We start from the raw sequence: 16,705 nt of genomic DNA on the forward strand, positions 1-16,705 counted from the left end.
CCCAAGGTGATATTCTGGGGCCTCTTCTGTTCAACATCTACATGCTTCCACTGGCTCAGATTATGGAAAAGAACAAAATATTTGATACCACCAGGGGACTAAGGTCTAATACAAGCGCTGAGTAAGTACATTGAACAAATCAATGATTGGATGTGCCAGAATTTTCTTCAATTAAACAAAGACAAGACTGTAGTAATTGTTTTTGGAGCCAAGGAAGAACAATTAAAAGTCAGCACTCAGCTTCAATCACTAATGTTTAAAACCCCAAACAAAGCCAGAAATCTTGGCGTAGTCACGGACTCAGGCCTGAATTTCAACAGCCACATTAAGACAATTACAGAGTCAGCCTACTGTCACCTTAAGAATATATCAAGAATTAAAGGACTTGTGTCTCAGCAGGATTGGGAAAACTGTCAATGCATTTATCTCAAGTAGACTCGACTTCTGTAACAGTATATTCCAAGTCTCCCTAAAAAAATCGATCAGACAACTGCAGCTGATTCAGTACGCTGCTCCTCAAATCCTCACTAAGACCAATAAAGTGAATCACATCACTCCAGTTCTCAGGTCTTTACACTAGCTTCCTGCCTGTCAAATAATTGATTTTAAAATGCTACTGTTGGTTTACCAAGCACAGAACAGATTGGGCCAAAATACATTTCTAGTTTCCATCTCTTTTATGAACCAACCAGATGTCTGAGAGGTCTGCTTTCTGTCCCGATAGTCAAAACTAAATATGGAGAAGCAGCATTTAGTTTTTATGCACCACATATCTGAAATAAACTCCCAGAAAAATGCAGGTCTGATGTATTTTTATAGTGTTTCGTTTGTACTGTATCTCAGTGCTTTTAATGTTTTATGTAAAGCACTTTGAATTGCCTTGTTGCTGAAATGTACTGTATAAATAAACTTGCCCTGCCTATTGTTTAAACTACAGGTATATGAACTGTGGTCCTCGCCCTGATGGATGTGATTTTAAAGCCGTGTTTAGTCTCCAAAAGCTCTGCAATGCAGCTAACTCTTAATCTTGCTGGGGATAATCTAGTCAGATAAAGTCTGAATTAATAAAAAGCACTTACAAGTTGAACTTCTCATCCCAGACCGGGTTGAGGTTGCCGAAGATGGTCTTTGTTCTGCGTTTGGTCTTGCCCACCTGGACGGTGACATATGGATCGCTGGAGCCAGTTTTATCCTTGGCCTGTAGCCCTTGTGCACTCATCACTAGAGAGACAGAATTGAAGAAAAGAAGAAGATTCACAAGAGTACTATTAGCAAGATATTTGACAATAAACCTTCATTACTTTTTGGATTGATGACTGTTGAAATGGCAAATCATTTGTTTTAATTGTACCTTTAATGATGCATATTTTATACTATCAGGGGCATATTGTCTGGGAATATTTTAACAGGGCTTTTTTTTAAATCTGAGTCGTGAATCTCTATATTTATTCCACTGTTTACTCATCAGTTTCCTGTTTCCTGTTTTACTTGTTTCATTCACTGGTTCCAATTTAAGAATTGAAGCCTTGTTGCTGCCTCTGCTTCCTACAACAACTCAGTACACTCGCCGAAAGCTGAGGCAACAAAGCAGCTTTTGGTTCATTGAAAGCAGCCATCTCTTATTTTTATAAATAGTGTTAAGTATATCTATGATTTATCTATTCCCACACCCAGGCTATAGGTAGATTCCACCCCTGAGTGTGTGTGCCCACTGCTACAACTTCACCATGCTGAGCTAAGGCCTGTGATTCAGAATCTTACTTCCACACACACACAGAGGGATGTGAAGAGAAGGAGAGATAGTAGTATTTCACAGCGCCATAAAAGGGAAAAACGACACTAGGGCATTAAATATGCATAAGTGACAGTCTAAATAATTCAGGGTACATATATATCCCTCAGCTCAATGCTGACAGGGGTTGGTGGGCAGGATATAGAGGTTTGAAGAGGCATGGCCTGCCTGCTCCTGGAGTACTCAAAATCAAATGGCTCCTGTAGTAAAGGAGGGGTCTAAGAGAGTAATGAATGTGTAAAGCAATAAGGTTCAAACAAAGTGCTTGTTGGATCATCCAAGAGTGTCTGAAACCTACATATTGCAGATGTCAGAGGAGCTGTTTTAGACATTTTTTGTAAATGTATCAAACTGATAATCTGACAAGTGTGTGGAAATGAAAAAGTAGGCAGGGTATCTCAAGTACTCTCTGTTTATTCTTCACACACCTATTTCAATCACTCCTCAAGTCCTCAAGACTGTTGATTCAGAACAGTTATACATTGTTTTGCGTAGAGGGTGGTCAACATGTCGTAAATGTTAGGGTTTGTTTTAGCATCCAATATATTCAGGTATACCTGAAAGTATACCTGAGTAAATTGGAAGTTGGTGTTTGATTGCATTTCAATGCTGTAGTGAATCTGTTTGTCAAATTCAAATTCTTCTGAATCCTCATTTTACACAACTACCTCAACACGTATACTTAAAAGAAAGAGAAGATTAAAAACCTGCTAAGATACTTGTTGACCCTGGAGTGTGATGAATCTGGGTATTTCACTAATTTGAAACCAGATTTATTGTTATTAACGATCTATTCCATAATACTGTCTCCTTTCCTTTCAAGTTACCCTGCTGTTTGTTTGGCTTCTTTTACCAAACACAATATATACTATTATACAAGAAGTACAAAATCTAAGACAAGTGAAACATTTCTGTTGGTTAGAGAGGAGTAGAGGACCAGAGAGGATGTACCTAGAAGCATAAACACATGGAGCATACTTGTGGTATAAAGAATGGTCACTGAGCAGAGGAGACTGAGTGCATGTTTTCCAAATGAATAGATTGACCTCTGTTGGGGTGCTTTCAAAAGAATCAATATAATACAAAGGAAAATACAACATTGTTCAAAAAAATAACAACCATATAAGAACATTTACAGGTACAGTAGCCGAGCTGATGATTAGCTGAGATTTTACAATAAGCTGATGATTGTATATCTGATCAAGGTTCATATTCACTGCCATATTTTCTGTTGTGCACATTTACCAGATACAGAATATCTCAGGGTCACTGTCAGAGTGCTGCAGAGTCAATACCAGTCTGTGTTTATCTAATGTATGATAAATAAATAACAACTCAGTGAATGCAATCTAAAATGGGACTCTCAATAGGCCCCTGGGATATTGACAGAGGCAACTCTGGGTCTTCCTCGTGTCTCTCTCACCAAATGTTTCCTCTCTGTTTTCTTTCTGTTCTTTCTTCCTCCACCTATGTACCTACGTCTCTCTCTCTCTCTCTCTCTCTCTCCCTCTCTCTCTCTCTCTCTCAATAATTGAGCTGGGCCTGGCACAGTTAGAGATGGATTGGAGTCCAGGGTTGAGGTTAGAGTGATACCTTCTGGACCACCTTTATGTAGCTTGTTAACTAGCTGCAGAAAATGAATCTCAGTGCGTGAAAAAAACAGGAATAGGGTTATTATGTTGTTGAGATTGTAATCAAACAGGCTTTGAAAATAGTGCCATAAATTAGAATTGAATATGTGATTCAGTTCTATTCCCATTCCCTAAAGGAACTGGTAAACAAAGAGGTTAGTTAAGGATATTGGTTTCATCAATTTCCCTCATGTCCACAGAAAGAGAAATTGTTCAATCTGAGTTGGTAAATTTACCAAACCACTGTGTAAGCTGTGGAGCTAATAGTGCCTTAAAAAAGGGGCAAACATGCATGTGTGAAAAGTTGTCTCAAAAAGAAACCAAAATCATTTTCCTTCTGAACGTGCAGTGTAGTGCTTCACTGTCAAACTGTACCCGAGGGCATCGTGACATTTTGATTGGCATCTCAGAGAGAGCTCGAGGTGCAGCTCTGGGGAGGCTCATTTCCAACATAAAACGTGCAAAGTCCTGTCAGCATATCACAAATGAACATGCTAGTGAGCTCAAAAATAAGATCCCTGCTGTAACCATAAGTCATCATCGCCTCATCATCGTATTTACTGTGCCACCATTGTTAACATTTGACAGGAACCATTGTCCTAACCTGATAACTCTTCCACTGCTAATGTTGTCTCATGTTTTCATTAGAGCTACATATCATGAACTGAGCTCCTGTTAAAAAAATAAGTATAGTAGATATGGTTTAGATATTTCAAGAAATTAAACTTCCATTTCCAAAGTCTCAACAGGGTCAATCATCATTGTCCACATTAACAGTGATGAGGCGGTAACCATCACACTATTATCAACAAATTACTTCTTCCCAAACTAACTAATCAATTTCCATTTCAAATGAGCATTTCTGTTTTTGGTTCAGTGCCAGAGGTTAATGACCAAGATCTTCAGGTTAATGACAAGTAAATAGTAATTAGAATAACAACATTTGTCATTTGAGAGGAGCCTGACTTGTAATGGCAGTATTGTTGATTTGGGTTGATTTGGGTTATAGGTCATGAGCCAAAGGTCAAGACTCATAATGGAAGCAGTATGAGGACATTACATGTTTACTATCCAGCTGATTGATTATAAATGTGTATATGAAAGCTAATAAAAACAACTTCATATCCTAATTGGCAGATTATATTGTGGTATGATTCATTATAGAAAATGTAATGGATGGACTGAAGAATAAACTTTGTGATATGATCACAGGAGGCAGACTAACCTGTGATGCTGATCTTGGCAGACCACTTGGAGGTCCCATCCAGTACAGCCTGCTTGGCTGTCTTCAGATGGCTAGCAAAGTCCTCTTTGGAGATTTGGAACATATCCTGGATCAACTCAAACACCTCAGGGCTGTTCTTCTCCCTTATCTTCATACGCTCCTTCATAGCCATGATGATATTCTGGGTCTTGTCCTCTGCTCCGTGCTTGGAGCTCTTCTCCACTGCCCCTGAAACAACCCAAGTGTTACAGTGTTTAGGTTCTGACGTCAGCATATTTAATGCACAACAATAAAAATATAAACAAGAGGGCATTCATCATCACCAACCTTCTTCCAGTCTTATCTTTTAAATATCAATGGTCAACCCTTTTATCACTACTTGTGTATGAAGAGTTTACAATACAGTGTTAAAGCATCCAGCAGATCTAATGTGTGCTGGATGTGTGATGGATGATAAATCACAAATTAACACACTGAGTGTGTGTGTGTGTGTGTGTGTGTGTGTGTGTGTGTGTGTGTGTGTGTAGGTGTGTGTGCGTGTGTGTGTGTGTCTGTTTATTAATATGATTGTGTGTCTGTAAGACAAAAGAGGCCCATGCTATGGTTAATTCTCTGTATCTGATCACAGTATCATCTTGTATCTGCAGTGCGTTCATGAGTGCAGATTGAAATGTGATAAAGATGAATCGCAGTTTGAATTATAAAACATTGTTATGCTAGTATAAAACTGTTACAAAACACTGAGTTTTATAACAGCCGGGGTGTAGCTAATCCACTTAAGTGTGTGTGAGGATTGCCATGAGGATCATCCTGAAGCCTGCATGTTGCATTGTTGCTATTAGTCTACACTGTTACAGCAGGGGTGTGCCTGATTGGAAAAGCTGATTGAAGATTGTACTGAGTGCCAGAGACAGAGCAAGCAATGTAAATGCTGCATGTTACTTGTAGCTATGAGTGGTAGGGGATATGTAATATGTATTACACAAATCCCTACAACAGCATATACGTGTACTGTGGGACTTATGCTTGGTATTTATAGAAATGTGAGGGGGAAAAAACAATAGTGAAAACATTACAGACAAAGTACCACATAGCTTAGTGTACACATAACAGATCCAAGATTTAAAAAAAACATTTAATTTAGGATTAAACTATTTTTACAGTTATATGACTTCTACCATCAAAAGACTAAGATTATAAAAAACAGACATTAAAGGTATATATGTAACAGAATGGCATTATCCATAGTATTTTGAGTGCAAAGCCACTAGCTTGATGTGTTGATGTATAAATTAATCGACTTCCTTACTTTGTAAACAATCTGCATTGAGCAGGTCCTGGCACTTCTCGTGGCATTTAACACCACACTCCGAGCAGCGCATGCCTTGGCGGGCGATGCCCCACAGCAGCCCCTCACACTCATGGCAGTAGGTGGGCGCAGTAGCGGTCCACACCTCAAAGTTATGGGGTGTTGTGGATGAAATCGGGTAGATCAAGGCCTGGAGAGTCTTCTTGAAGACGTGTAGTTTCTGAAAAATAAATAGAAATGAGATAATATAAGAAATACACTGGTATGAAGAAGATGATAAAACAAAATGTAGGGATGTGAGAAACAGAGGAGGTAGGCCTGATGCTGTTTAACTCCACCATGAGGTAGAGAAAACAAGATTTCATACCAGCTGTGAAAGTAAATCAAAATCAAGTTTGAGCTTAAATTGCCTTTCAGAGTTGTTCAATACATCTTGAGATCAGTACTGAAATAAGATAAGAGGAATATTTTTTACACTTGCTGGGGAATCAATATAACAGACACCATAAACAAAGTTTCAGTCAAAGTTTAGATGACTGGATGAAATACCCTTCTGCATTCATCTTCAAAATCATATAAATTGACAAACTGCAGTGATGATACATCAATATACTGCTGTGTTTCCTTAGAGAAGGGGATCAAACAGATTGCATTTTTCTAAGGGATAACTTGTAGAAGGCTTTGTTGATCCTTTTCTGATCACCTTATCATCAATGAAGAGGTCAGCCGTATGGGAGAAAATCAGTCTGACATCTCATTAAGCTTAGATTAACATTCTTAGCCTACAGGTTTTGTTCACATTGAGTGGTTCACTGACAAAAGCTTCTCCAGACCAAATACTAAAGTTGACTAGAGGTCTGTCTAGACTGATGGCTGTGTAACAGAAGCCTCTTCAAATTGAATGCTTTACTGCAGCAGCCCTGCCATCCACAACGACCGGAAAAACGGGCCAGGTCTTGCCAATTCTTGAAGGGAGAATCAATGGATGCTGTAAATAAGGTTTTTAAAAGTGAGCATTATCCAGATTGAGAGCGGGGGAGGGAGAGAGAGAGAAAGTGACGGAGAAAGAGAAGGAGATGTATGGCGGTTAAATAAATCTTCAAGAGGTAGTTGCTCTCCACTTCTCCTGCGCTCCACTCCTCACCCCTTCTCCACCCTGTGCTGTCAGCCCCTCTGTGTGTTGACAATGTGCTTTAACACCTGAACAGTAGCTCTGCACTTCACGGCAGGAACTACTGCACTGTCCACTCTGACACACATACCAACACTAATACACACTCGCACTTGCACAGATGATTAAATGACACCAGATGACAGGACAGCAAGGCTATAACATTGTGAGACTTTGCGTCGCTGATGCAGCACAGAGGCTGCTGAACCCTGGAGGACCTTTAATGAAACACTGAGGGAGACAGAGAGAGATTTCCCTTTTAATCTGAGGACGATGAGATGAAGCAGATGTCTGAGATTTATTCGCTACTCACACAGTAGCCAGAAAAAGGGCCACACCCGGAAGCCTCACCAAATTTAATACTGAACCGTCTGATAATGACACAGCCTGCAGGAGATGAGTGAGCCAAAAATTGTATGAGCGTGGGAAATCTCAGAGACCTCTCAATCTCTGTTTTTCTCACTCAGATGACTTGGCTTGTGAATGCCATCTTTTTTTTTTTGGGCTGCTATTTTCCCAGTCAAGTAGATTTTTATTTTATTTTATTTTACAAAGTTACTCCACTACTGAGCATGTTAAGTGTATAACTCTTTTTTCTGCCTTGGCATTTAAAGAAAGTAGCATTTTATGATGTGCTTCTTTCCTCCAGTCTATTTCTCTCTTTTCAAATGTTCCCTCTCTACTGACACTGCATGTCACACATTGCAGCAGATGTGTTAAGAGTTTCATGTGTTACACTGTAGGGTAACCTTTGGTGATGTGCAAGACACTGTTTGAGCTGATTGACAGCCGCAGCCTCTGCCTGACAGCGAAGAATCTAATCTATCCTCCTCCTTTCACCCCGCCTTTCCAATTTCACCACCTATTGTCCTTGTCAACCACTTCATTGACACTGCTATCCTCCTCATCCTGTCCCAGCCGTCTACACTTCTAATCTTTTGCTTTAAGTACTATACCATTTCAGCCCTCACAAGTAATCACAAAGAACATGTGAGCTGCGTGTAATATTTAGAGAACTGCAAGCATTTTAAACTCAATCTAATTTTGTTTTACTGCCTGGAAAGATTTGCATTACTACCCAAAATTACCTATGCAGAGATCAAAGGCATGTATAATATAGTGTTGTGTATTGGCTTGCTCACAGCTTGCCTGATGGTATCTGAACTGACTTAAAGCAGCACATCACATGCTATTTCTAAATACTCTTTGACCCATGTCTCCCTCCTTCCTTCTTATAAATGAGACCCTCCCTTTGTCTCACCAGGTAAGCACAACCCTAGTTTATGTTGACAGTCACCATTAACAGACTCTGGTGCTCAGATCAGATGCAGTTCAGAACATTAAGCGGACACACGGGCCGTTAGTCGGCCCACATATAATGTTTCTTTCTGCTCTAAAAAGCAGATGCATGGGAAACATGACGCAGAAAGAGAGAAGCATCAAGGGAGAGAGTTCTATACGTCAGCTAGTGTGTTTAATAAATTAAGTTCAATTAAAATGTATTGAGTTAAAAGAGAGAAGAAAAAAAGAAAACAATGCTAATCTAAATGGATTGGAACATCTCTCCAGGGAGTCGAGGGCAAATTGTTCAACATGGATGCCTGATCAGTGACTTCAGGGCTGTGGGGTCATGATGACAAATCACTCTCTGCTTTGCTCTCCTTTAATTCTCTTCTCATTTCCATCCTTTTCTCACACTTCCTCTCCTCTCCTTTTCCCCTCTCTTCCACTAACACCTCTGCATTCTTAAACAGCATATGGTCATTTACTGAGTACTCTTGCACTCCTCACAAGAAAGCACTCTCCTGGACTTAATGCAGCAGATAAAACTCTGACATCTGCTCGTCCTACTTACAAAGACCACACAATCTGCAGCTTTGCTCAGAACTCAGCTACCCTCCACCACCAATTATTATACTCTTCCCTGTTTTTTCCTCATCAGAATATTGGACATCTAACCCTAAAGCTCAAGCCTTTCCTTGCTGTTGCTGCACAATCTCCATATTTGCCAAAGAATCAGCTCTCTTTGTACACACATTAATACAGAGCATCAATCACGTCATTTCTCCCTCATCTGGGACAGTGGTTGTTCATCCCTAAAGCCCCTTTAATCAAACCCATGGCTATTAGTAAGCAATTGAGATCCTGTCACTTCAGGGCAACAGGGCATGTGGACCATGAAACCAAGTGAAGTGTGTCAAATAGAAAAACGATATGAAAATGCACACACATTGAGTGCCATGTCTCTTGTTTGAAAAGATGAAATATTTGTGAGCACAATTTAATCCAGTAATCTTGTGGGCTTAAGCAGCCCCATGTTGCACATCAGCGGATATGAATTGGTCTGCATGTTTGTCTTGCTAAGAAACTGCTTTCTCCTGCTGTTTGCCTCCTATAACACTGCCTTCCCTCTGGGAGGGAAGAATTGCAATCAATTAATGCAAGGAGAGCTTTGGAGGTCAACACAAAAGTGTCTCTAGTTATTGACTTAGACATTCTGCCTTTTTTATAGCTCTGCCTTCCTAGATGAACACTTCTGAAATCATGGGACCATCTCTTAATTTCTGGACTCAACCAAATGATCTGACAGCAACATCACAGCAGAAAGAGTGAGTATCTGGCCATGGAGACCATTTTCATAAACTGCAGTGTGTTCTACTGTATATACAGAGAGACAGGCAGAGAGACAGATGATGGCTGTGTGTACATCCAAATAAATAAGACCAGTAAATGATGCAATACATCTCATTTTCATTTTGGAACCCTGTGTTCCTGGCAACGTGATCCTGAACTCTGAAGTACAATGGCTGCAGCAAACAGCACAACTATAAAAGTTTGTCAGTGATCCAGCACCCTCCGCTTCCAAACACCACCCTAAAATTTAATGAGAACATGGGTCCAGAATCCTATGTTTCTGCAGAACCCTCTATTACCCACCTAGACTCCACATTAACCAGACAATGATTCCCATGCAGGCAGCGAATGTGGGCACGTTAGTACTCACCAGATCTTCATTATTCAGAGTGGACCGGTTCACCAGAGCGAACGAGATGCCTGCCTTTCGAGCAGTGAGGGTCTGGGAGAAGAGGAAAAAGAAATGTGATGAAGAGGGAAAAATCCACTGACCCATTTTACTTTTGTGCAGTTTTACACAGTATAACAATGGATTTACAGATGGTGGCCTGTAGAACACTCAGAGTTGCAATTTGCTAATGACTGAATGATATTATAGAAGAGTAGAAGAAAAAATCATATAGAAACACTGAATCATTTATTTTGGTCCCTAAATCTAACAACATAAGAATAACTTTTAGATATAGAAAGGAGCTAAAATAGTAATAGTAACAAATTCATCAAAACAAACAATATCTGGATATTTGGATATCACTGATACTCTATATCTGTTGCCCCTAACTTCAAGAACAGACAGACAGTATGCTTACCAAAGCCTATGATTTCCAGGTGGCCATGAATAGAGAATGAAAGAAATAAAGAAATTGAATTAGACAGGGAGTGGGAGGGTGAACTGTGAAAGCACAAACAGCAGAGTAATTGTGTTTAACCATACTGAGCGCATAGGTGTCTCAACTGCCATGCAGGACTGCTCGTTAGGGCACAGAGCTCTTGAAAAATAACTACTATCGAGAGAGATTATACAGCCGTTGCATGATTCTTTATCCACTCATGCATTGGAAGTTACTAAATTGCAGTCATGCTTGGCATTTATATTCATTTCTCTGTTGGATGAAGCTTTGATCATATTTTCTGCTGTCTGCTCTGCACATTAGTTTGACACAGAGAAACACAAGACACACAAACTCATGTATGGGTGAAGCCAGCTGTACTGCACGGCACTGACTCGCGCACACACAACACTGACTCACACACTTAAAAAACACACACGCATCGGTTCAAACATTCACAAATTTACTCAAACATGTACAATATGCGCCCACATGAGGCACTCTCACAAACACAAACAGGTAACACACAGACACACACAAATATACACATGAAAATTAGCTATATTATATTAATATCCATTGAGTCTGGGTGACCAGAGATTGATATACATTTACCCCATACTGGAGGAAATTACGTAACAGAGGAATGCAGACATGGACAGCTGACAATATTGGATCAGTCTTTACCACGACCCTCTTGTTTGTACAGCCCAGCTATGGTAAAGATCCATGGAAGCCATGGAGAATGTAGGAGGGAATGTGACCTCTACATGAACTGTGAGTGTTGATGTAAGTTTATCAACATGCACCAGCACTGCTGAGGTTGCTGAGGGCAATACAATATGACCCTGTATCCAGTTAATATCTATTCAGCTACAAAATAGCATTCAGTGCTTTGTGATTTGATTTAAAACTTTTTTTTCTGTTTGTTTTGTTTTTTGCATCCCGTCACAATGTGGGGGAACCCTACTGTCCATTCCAATCAAACGCTGTTGCTGCCCTGAAGCAATCGCACAGCAAATGGGGGACATTGACAAAGGAGAGGCATGAGAGGGGACCGATTAATTTGCTGACTACTGACTTCATCCCACGTGTAAAAGGCTTGTTCAGTGTCACTTTTACATGATTTAAAAGCCTCACACAGTTAAATCAGAAGTCAATGAAGTCTTTTGGATATATTTTTGGGTTGAGTTGTCAACATTTCAAGTTAAATACAATTTTTGAAACCTGCCGAGCAACAAAACAAAAAAAGAAGAAAAATGGCCATTCGTCGGCGAGGCTGAAATCTGACAACTCACTGAAAAATATCACCCATAGCTGTTATGGGTCTATGTAGGAATGGCAAATATACACGCAAAATCCAAAAAAATCAAAAATAAAAGACGACAACCCATACTTACCAAGACATTGTTGGTTATTAATTTCATGAGAGATATGGACAAATACAGTATCAACTCATGTTGTTCACCGTGATATATACATTTATCAGCATCTATGTGTATGACATCAAGCTGCATTATCATGTGCATAAAATGCATGTTGTATTACTTCACAAGAGTCTTGAAATGTTAGACTATTAAAAACAGGTTGTTTTTTAATTTAAAATAGTTGAGAAAATATTTCTATCCTTTTTTGCTACAATACATGAAGATGAGAAACATAACACAAGACAGACACATACTGTGAATCACATAATGGACAAACAGTTATAAACAGACATACTATTGGCATCACAGCAGCCTGTTGTCTTTCAGAAGGACTAACCATGTGGCACAGTGCTAAAGTGGACAGCACTGCAACAGGCCTCTCAGTGGGATATGTTATGACACATTATGTTGCAATAAAAACAAATGGGGGTGCATCACTGTGATGCAATGTCTTAAACACCCTCTCTAGGCTAATTAATCAAGCTATACAGTTATGGCTAAGGGTACTTTTAACATCCCACAAGGCAGTGCTCTACACTAAATAGCCAGTTTTAAGTAGTTGCTATAAACAATCAGGTCTTTACTGGTGTGTTTTTATCATAATACAAATTTGGTGACTTTTTAAAAATCTACTTCATTCATGGAACTGCAAAGCAGGTCTACACGTAAGTCAGTTTAATTATACAAATCATATGTTGTAACATATTTATAATTAAATCCAGATTAAGTTATGTTTAAATAACCATTATCCTATTTTTGCAGAGACTTAAGCTAAAAGGCTATTATTTCAGTCCTGACAATATTACATAATAATAAAAGACAAACTCACTTACTCTATCCCAGCATTACAATTACAATCAGGTTGCCAGTAAAATCTTCAGCAGGAGTCCATACTCACACAGAGCAGGATTCCGCCAGTGTGGTATAATCTGGGATCACTCAGATAGATTTAACATAAATCACACATAACCTTGTTGAGGCAGATGACTCACCAGGTCTCGGACAAGAGGCACTGTCCTCTTGCGGCGTAAATCTGGCATGCTGTCAATACCATAAAGAATACTGCCAGCCCTAGAGAAGCAGACAGATTTAAGGTGTATTAATATCATAATAATACCATGCTGGGGGAGACATTACTACGGTGAAAGGGGGGCCTTGATTTACACAGCCAGCAAACACCGTGGATCATGCCTCCTGCCTAACCTGTCTCACCCTTTCCTCCCAGCTTCACATGGTGCCAACTGCCTACACTGGAGCTCTTTCTAATCCCTCTCACCCTCTGCTGTTTCCATGGACTCCCTCTTTCCTGTATGTTCTTTGTTTCTTTTTACAGTGTAGTGCTGCAGCATTTCCTATACCTATTAAATATTATGCCTATTATTGTATCATGTGCATACTGTGAATACTGAATATGGTATTTAATGTGATGGCCCACTACAGTAAATAAATTCTCCTCCACACCTTAAAAACAGACTTCAAACTGAGTTTTTCCAATTTCTCTGTTCCTACAAGTTCCAGTTGTCTCTCTCTCTCTCTCCCCATCCTCCAATTCCCTTGTGCACACTGTACAGCTCCTTCACTGCGCTCCTACAAGCCCTGCTCGATTCCTGTGAGGCTCTCAGTGGCATCACCTCAACTGTCACTCAAAGCCTCTCTAATGACCTCAACATGACATCAAGGCCCCAATGCCTCCATACAGATAAAGCTCCTCAAGCCTTTCTGTCAGCCCTCTCAGCGACATCAGTGGTATGACCCTTAAGATACACAACGTGACGAGCGGCACAGGTCTTCGCCTTTCCCAAGGGGCCCCGTTTCTTGCTGCCTTTACGCACAACACATGTTGAAGATGGCTGCATAGCAACCTGTGGTAATGGAAGCTAAATTTGTTGTTTATTAGCTTTTTTTCCTCCTCCCACTATGACAACAGTTGGCTTAAACTATCAACTTTCACATCAACTTTCCTAATCAGCCATTAAGTCATACACCTTTCTGAATAACAATAATGTAATTGTGAACCCAGTAGATGACAAAAGTGAGCCACCACTTACCCTCCAGACTGCAAGCCAAGCAGTTTGGGGTCCAAAATACTGCGAGGCTGCAAAGAGAAAAGAAACATACAATGTAAGACAAGAAACCACAGGATAAGTGATAATAACAGACACAAAGCAGCTGAATTAAAACAAAAGAAATATACAGTATAATACAGTACAGTGAGGCATATACAGTATATTTGGAGATCATTTCAGGACAAGATAAATGATAGGGGATGAAGAGTATAGCACAGGGAGAAGGGAGGGAAGCACCAAAGGCAAAAGACCAAATTATTCCACATCAATGTAATTTGTGGACTCAAGACTGAGAGTATTGCCGCTCTCTGAGCTTCAGGCCAGATTTGTCTATTGTGTAACGCTCCCTCCTCACTGACCAAAATGTCCACTTTGAAACACAAATCATTTTCTGTAACGAGAGGAATAAAAGGATAATCACCACACAGTGACAACAAGATCACTCATAGGCACATGCAGCATTTACTTTCATACCAGATAGCACTTCAATTTAACTGCGGGACAACAAACACACACACACTCACTCGCCCTCAGGTAGATGGGTTATTTGAAAATCAATTCTACATTTCACCACATACCACATAAACACAAATACACACACAGTATAGACACAATCTCACAAATACATGCAAGGGCACACACATATCCAAATAGTTAATGTAAAACAATGACGTAAAACCTGAGTATCCAAAGCACTGCAGTCTGAAAAGAGAAAATGACAGGAGGGTGGAGAATTAGAAAGGAACATCTTACTGGAAAAGACACACACTTAGGTCACTAATCTACTATTACTGCCTAACTACACAATTCTGTTTTGCCAAACAATTTATGCAGAAATGGAGACAGAGTCAACATGCCCCTCAGGGAGAATGGCTATAAACAGAGGAATACTGTACAGTACCCAGTATACAGTTGAACCACTCACTGTTATACAACAGGAGGCTCTGAGCTGACAGTTTAATTGTGGAGATAATTCTTGCACATAAAATGATCAAAATCAATGCAGCACACATTTTAAAATGATGCCTTTGATCAAAAGCATTACCTGAGTTAACACTCATAGATATGCAGACATGGGACATTAGGTAAGCATAAGAGATTGGTATCATTTTGCCATTTTAGAGACGAACTGTGAGAGGGCAAGCCCCACACTTAAATAAGCAAGACTGCTTAGGTGTAATTACTGCGCTATTGATCCATGGGTGATAAATGGCAGCATAATCCTGATCTAATGTGCTACAAACAGAAAACAGCTGTTCACAAGAGAAAGATCAAGTTGCTGCTCTGATTAAAACAACAAGATGCTTGTTGTTGACATGCAGTGACTGCATTATTAGCTCTAAATTACACAATATTAGACAGCTTCTCTCCCAAAAATGTCCGATTTCTATTCAATTTTGTTTTGTCTGTTAAATTAAAAGTTTTTTAAAACACAACATGAACATACTAACTGATAATCATTATAACAGTAATAACTCTGGACCTGCATTGATTGAGAACACAGTACATGGTATTGGGTGGATGCTTTTACCCAAAGTGCTTTATAATACCATTAGTGCTCATCACAAGTGTATAGCTTTTCATAATGAGTGGTACTTGTGGATGCATTGATAATATAAAAACATTACAATGTATTCCGGTCAACATTAAAACAAGGTTGTCCAAATTATTTAAAGGACAGATTTTTGTAGGAAAACTGACAATATATCACATGCAGAGCAACATGACCTAAAAAAAAACTCAAGTGTGAGTTGGTACCATGGACAGCGATCAGCTAAGTTACTTTCAGCACAGCTATACAAGATAGAGCCATCTTCTCTACAAGCAAGTCTGCAGCTACACTAGATAAAGCCAGACCACAAAGATAGGCTATATAGGCTGCTGATATAAACCTCATTTCACAGGTGCCTTAAATCTGTGGAACAAAAATGTAATTGATTGGTAGGAAACCTTTGTGCCTATGTGCTGTGGGCAAAGAGTTGAGGTGGCAACACTGGCAGTAAATCCTGCATCGCAGTGCCGACACACATGGTCACACTGCGCATAGATCAGAGCTCACCGGAACAGAAAAGCCTGCACGAAGCTGATAGTATGGTGCAACCCAGACTGACCTCTGTTCCAGGAACACACATTCACATTTATACACACTTTCACACAGACACACAAATATACACTGGTGAATGTTTACATACACACACACTAACACGGGTGCACAAACACTGAAAGAGAAGAAACCTTCATACAACAATCAAGAGAACCCCATAATCAGTGATAGCTAGATGACACAAAGCTCTCCAGAAGTAAAGAGTTCAAACATAAGAAATCTTGTGAAATGATATCTTTAGGTTTTCAAAAATTCTACCTAAAAATAACTACTTGGTTAAGGTTAGAGGACATTTATCACCATGGATACAATAATAACTGCAATGTTAAAATTAGGGGACCATGTTTTTTTTTTAAAAACAATAATTACTTATAGTTGGAAATAGGAAAGGAACAGCAATCTCCTGCCATAAGTTTTTGGTGTCCCATCCATCCACCCCATTTCAACTTTGTTCAGGTCTTAAGTCAGTCTTATGTCTTTAAAAACAAATCACACACCACATAAATTAAAGCTCAC

General features: G+C 39.6%; 1 protein-coding gene across 1 annotated transcript in view; it reads right to left on the reverse strand.

Annotated features, from left to right (window-relative positions):
* The window catches only part of LOC128355943 (protein unc-13 homolog C), a 96,110-nt gene that overhangs the window by 67,374 nt on the left and 12,031 nt on the right, over positions 1-16,705 (reverse strand). The window contains exons 2-9 of the mRNA XM_053316371.1: positions 14,445-14,476; positions 14,068-14,114; positions 13,012-13,090; positions 10,572-10,577; positions 10,133-10,204; positions 5,958-6,177; positions 4,649-4,876; positions 1,080-1,221 (exon numbers count right to left, since the gene is read on the reverse strand). Of these exons, the coding sequence (XP_053172346.1) occupies positions 1,080-1,221; positions 4,649-4,876; positions 5,958-6,177; positions 10,133-10,204; positions 10,572-10,577; positions 13,012-13,090; positions 14,068-14,114; positions 14,445-14,476 (826 nt within the window). The remainder of the gene's footprint in view (positions 1-1,079; positions 1,222-4,648; positions 4,877-5,957; positions 6,178-10,132; positions 10,205-10,571; positions 10,578-13,011; positions 13,091-14,067; positions 14,115-14,444; positions 14,477-16,705) is intronic.

This window comes from Scomber japonicus, chromosome 1 (assembly GCF_027409825.1).
Source record: "Scomber japonicus isolate fScoJap1 chromosome 1, fScoJap1.pri, whole genome shotgun sequence".
Taxonomy (NCBI): Eukaryota; Metazoa; Chordata; class Actinopteri; order Scombriformes; family Scombridae; genus Scomber; species Scomber japonicus.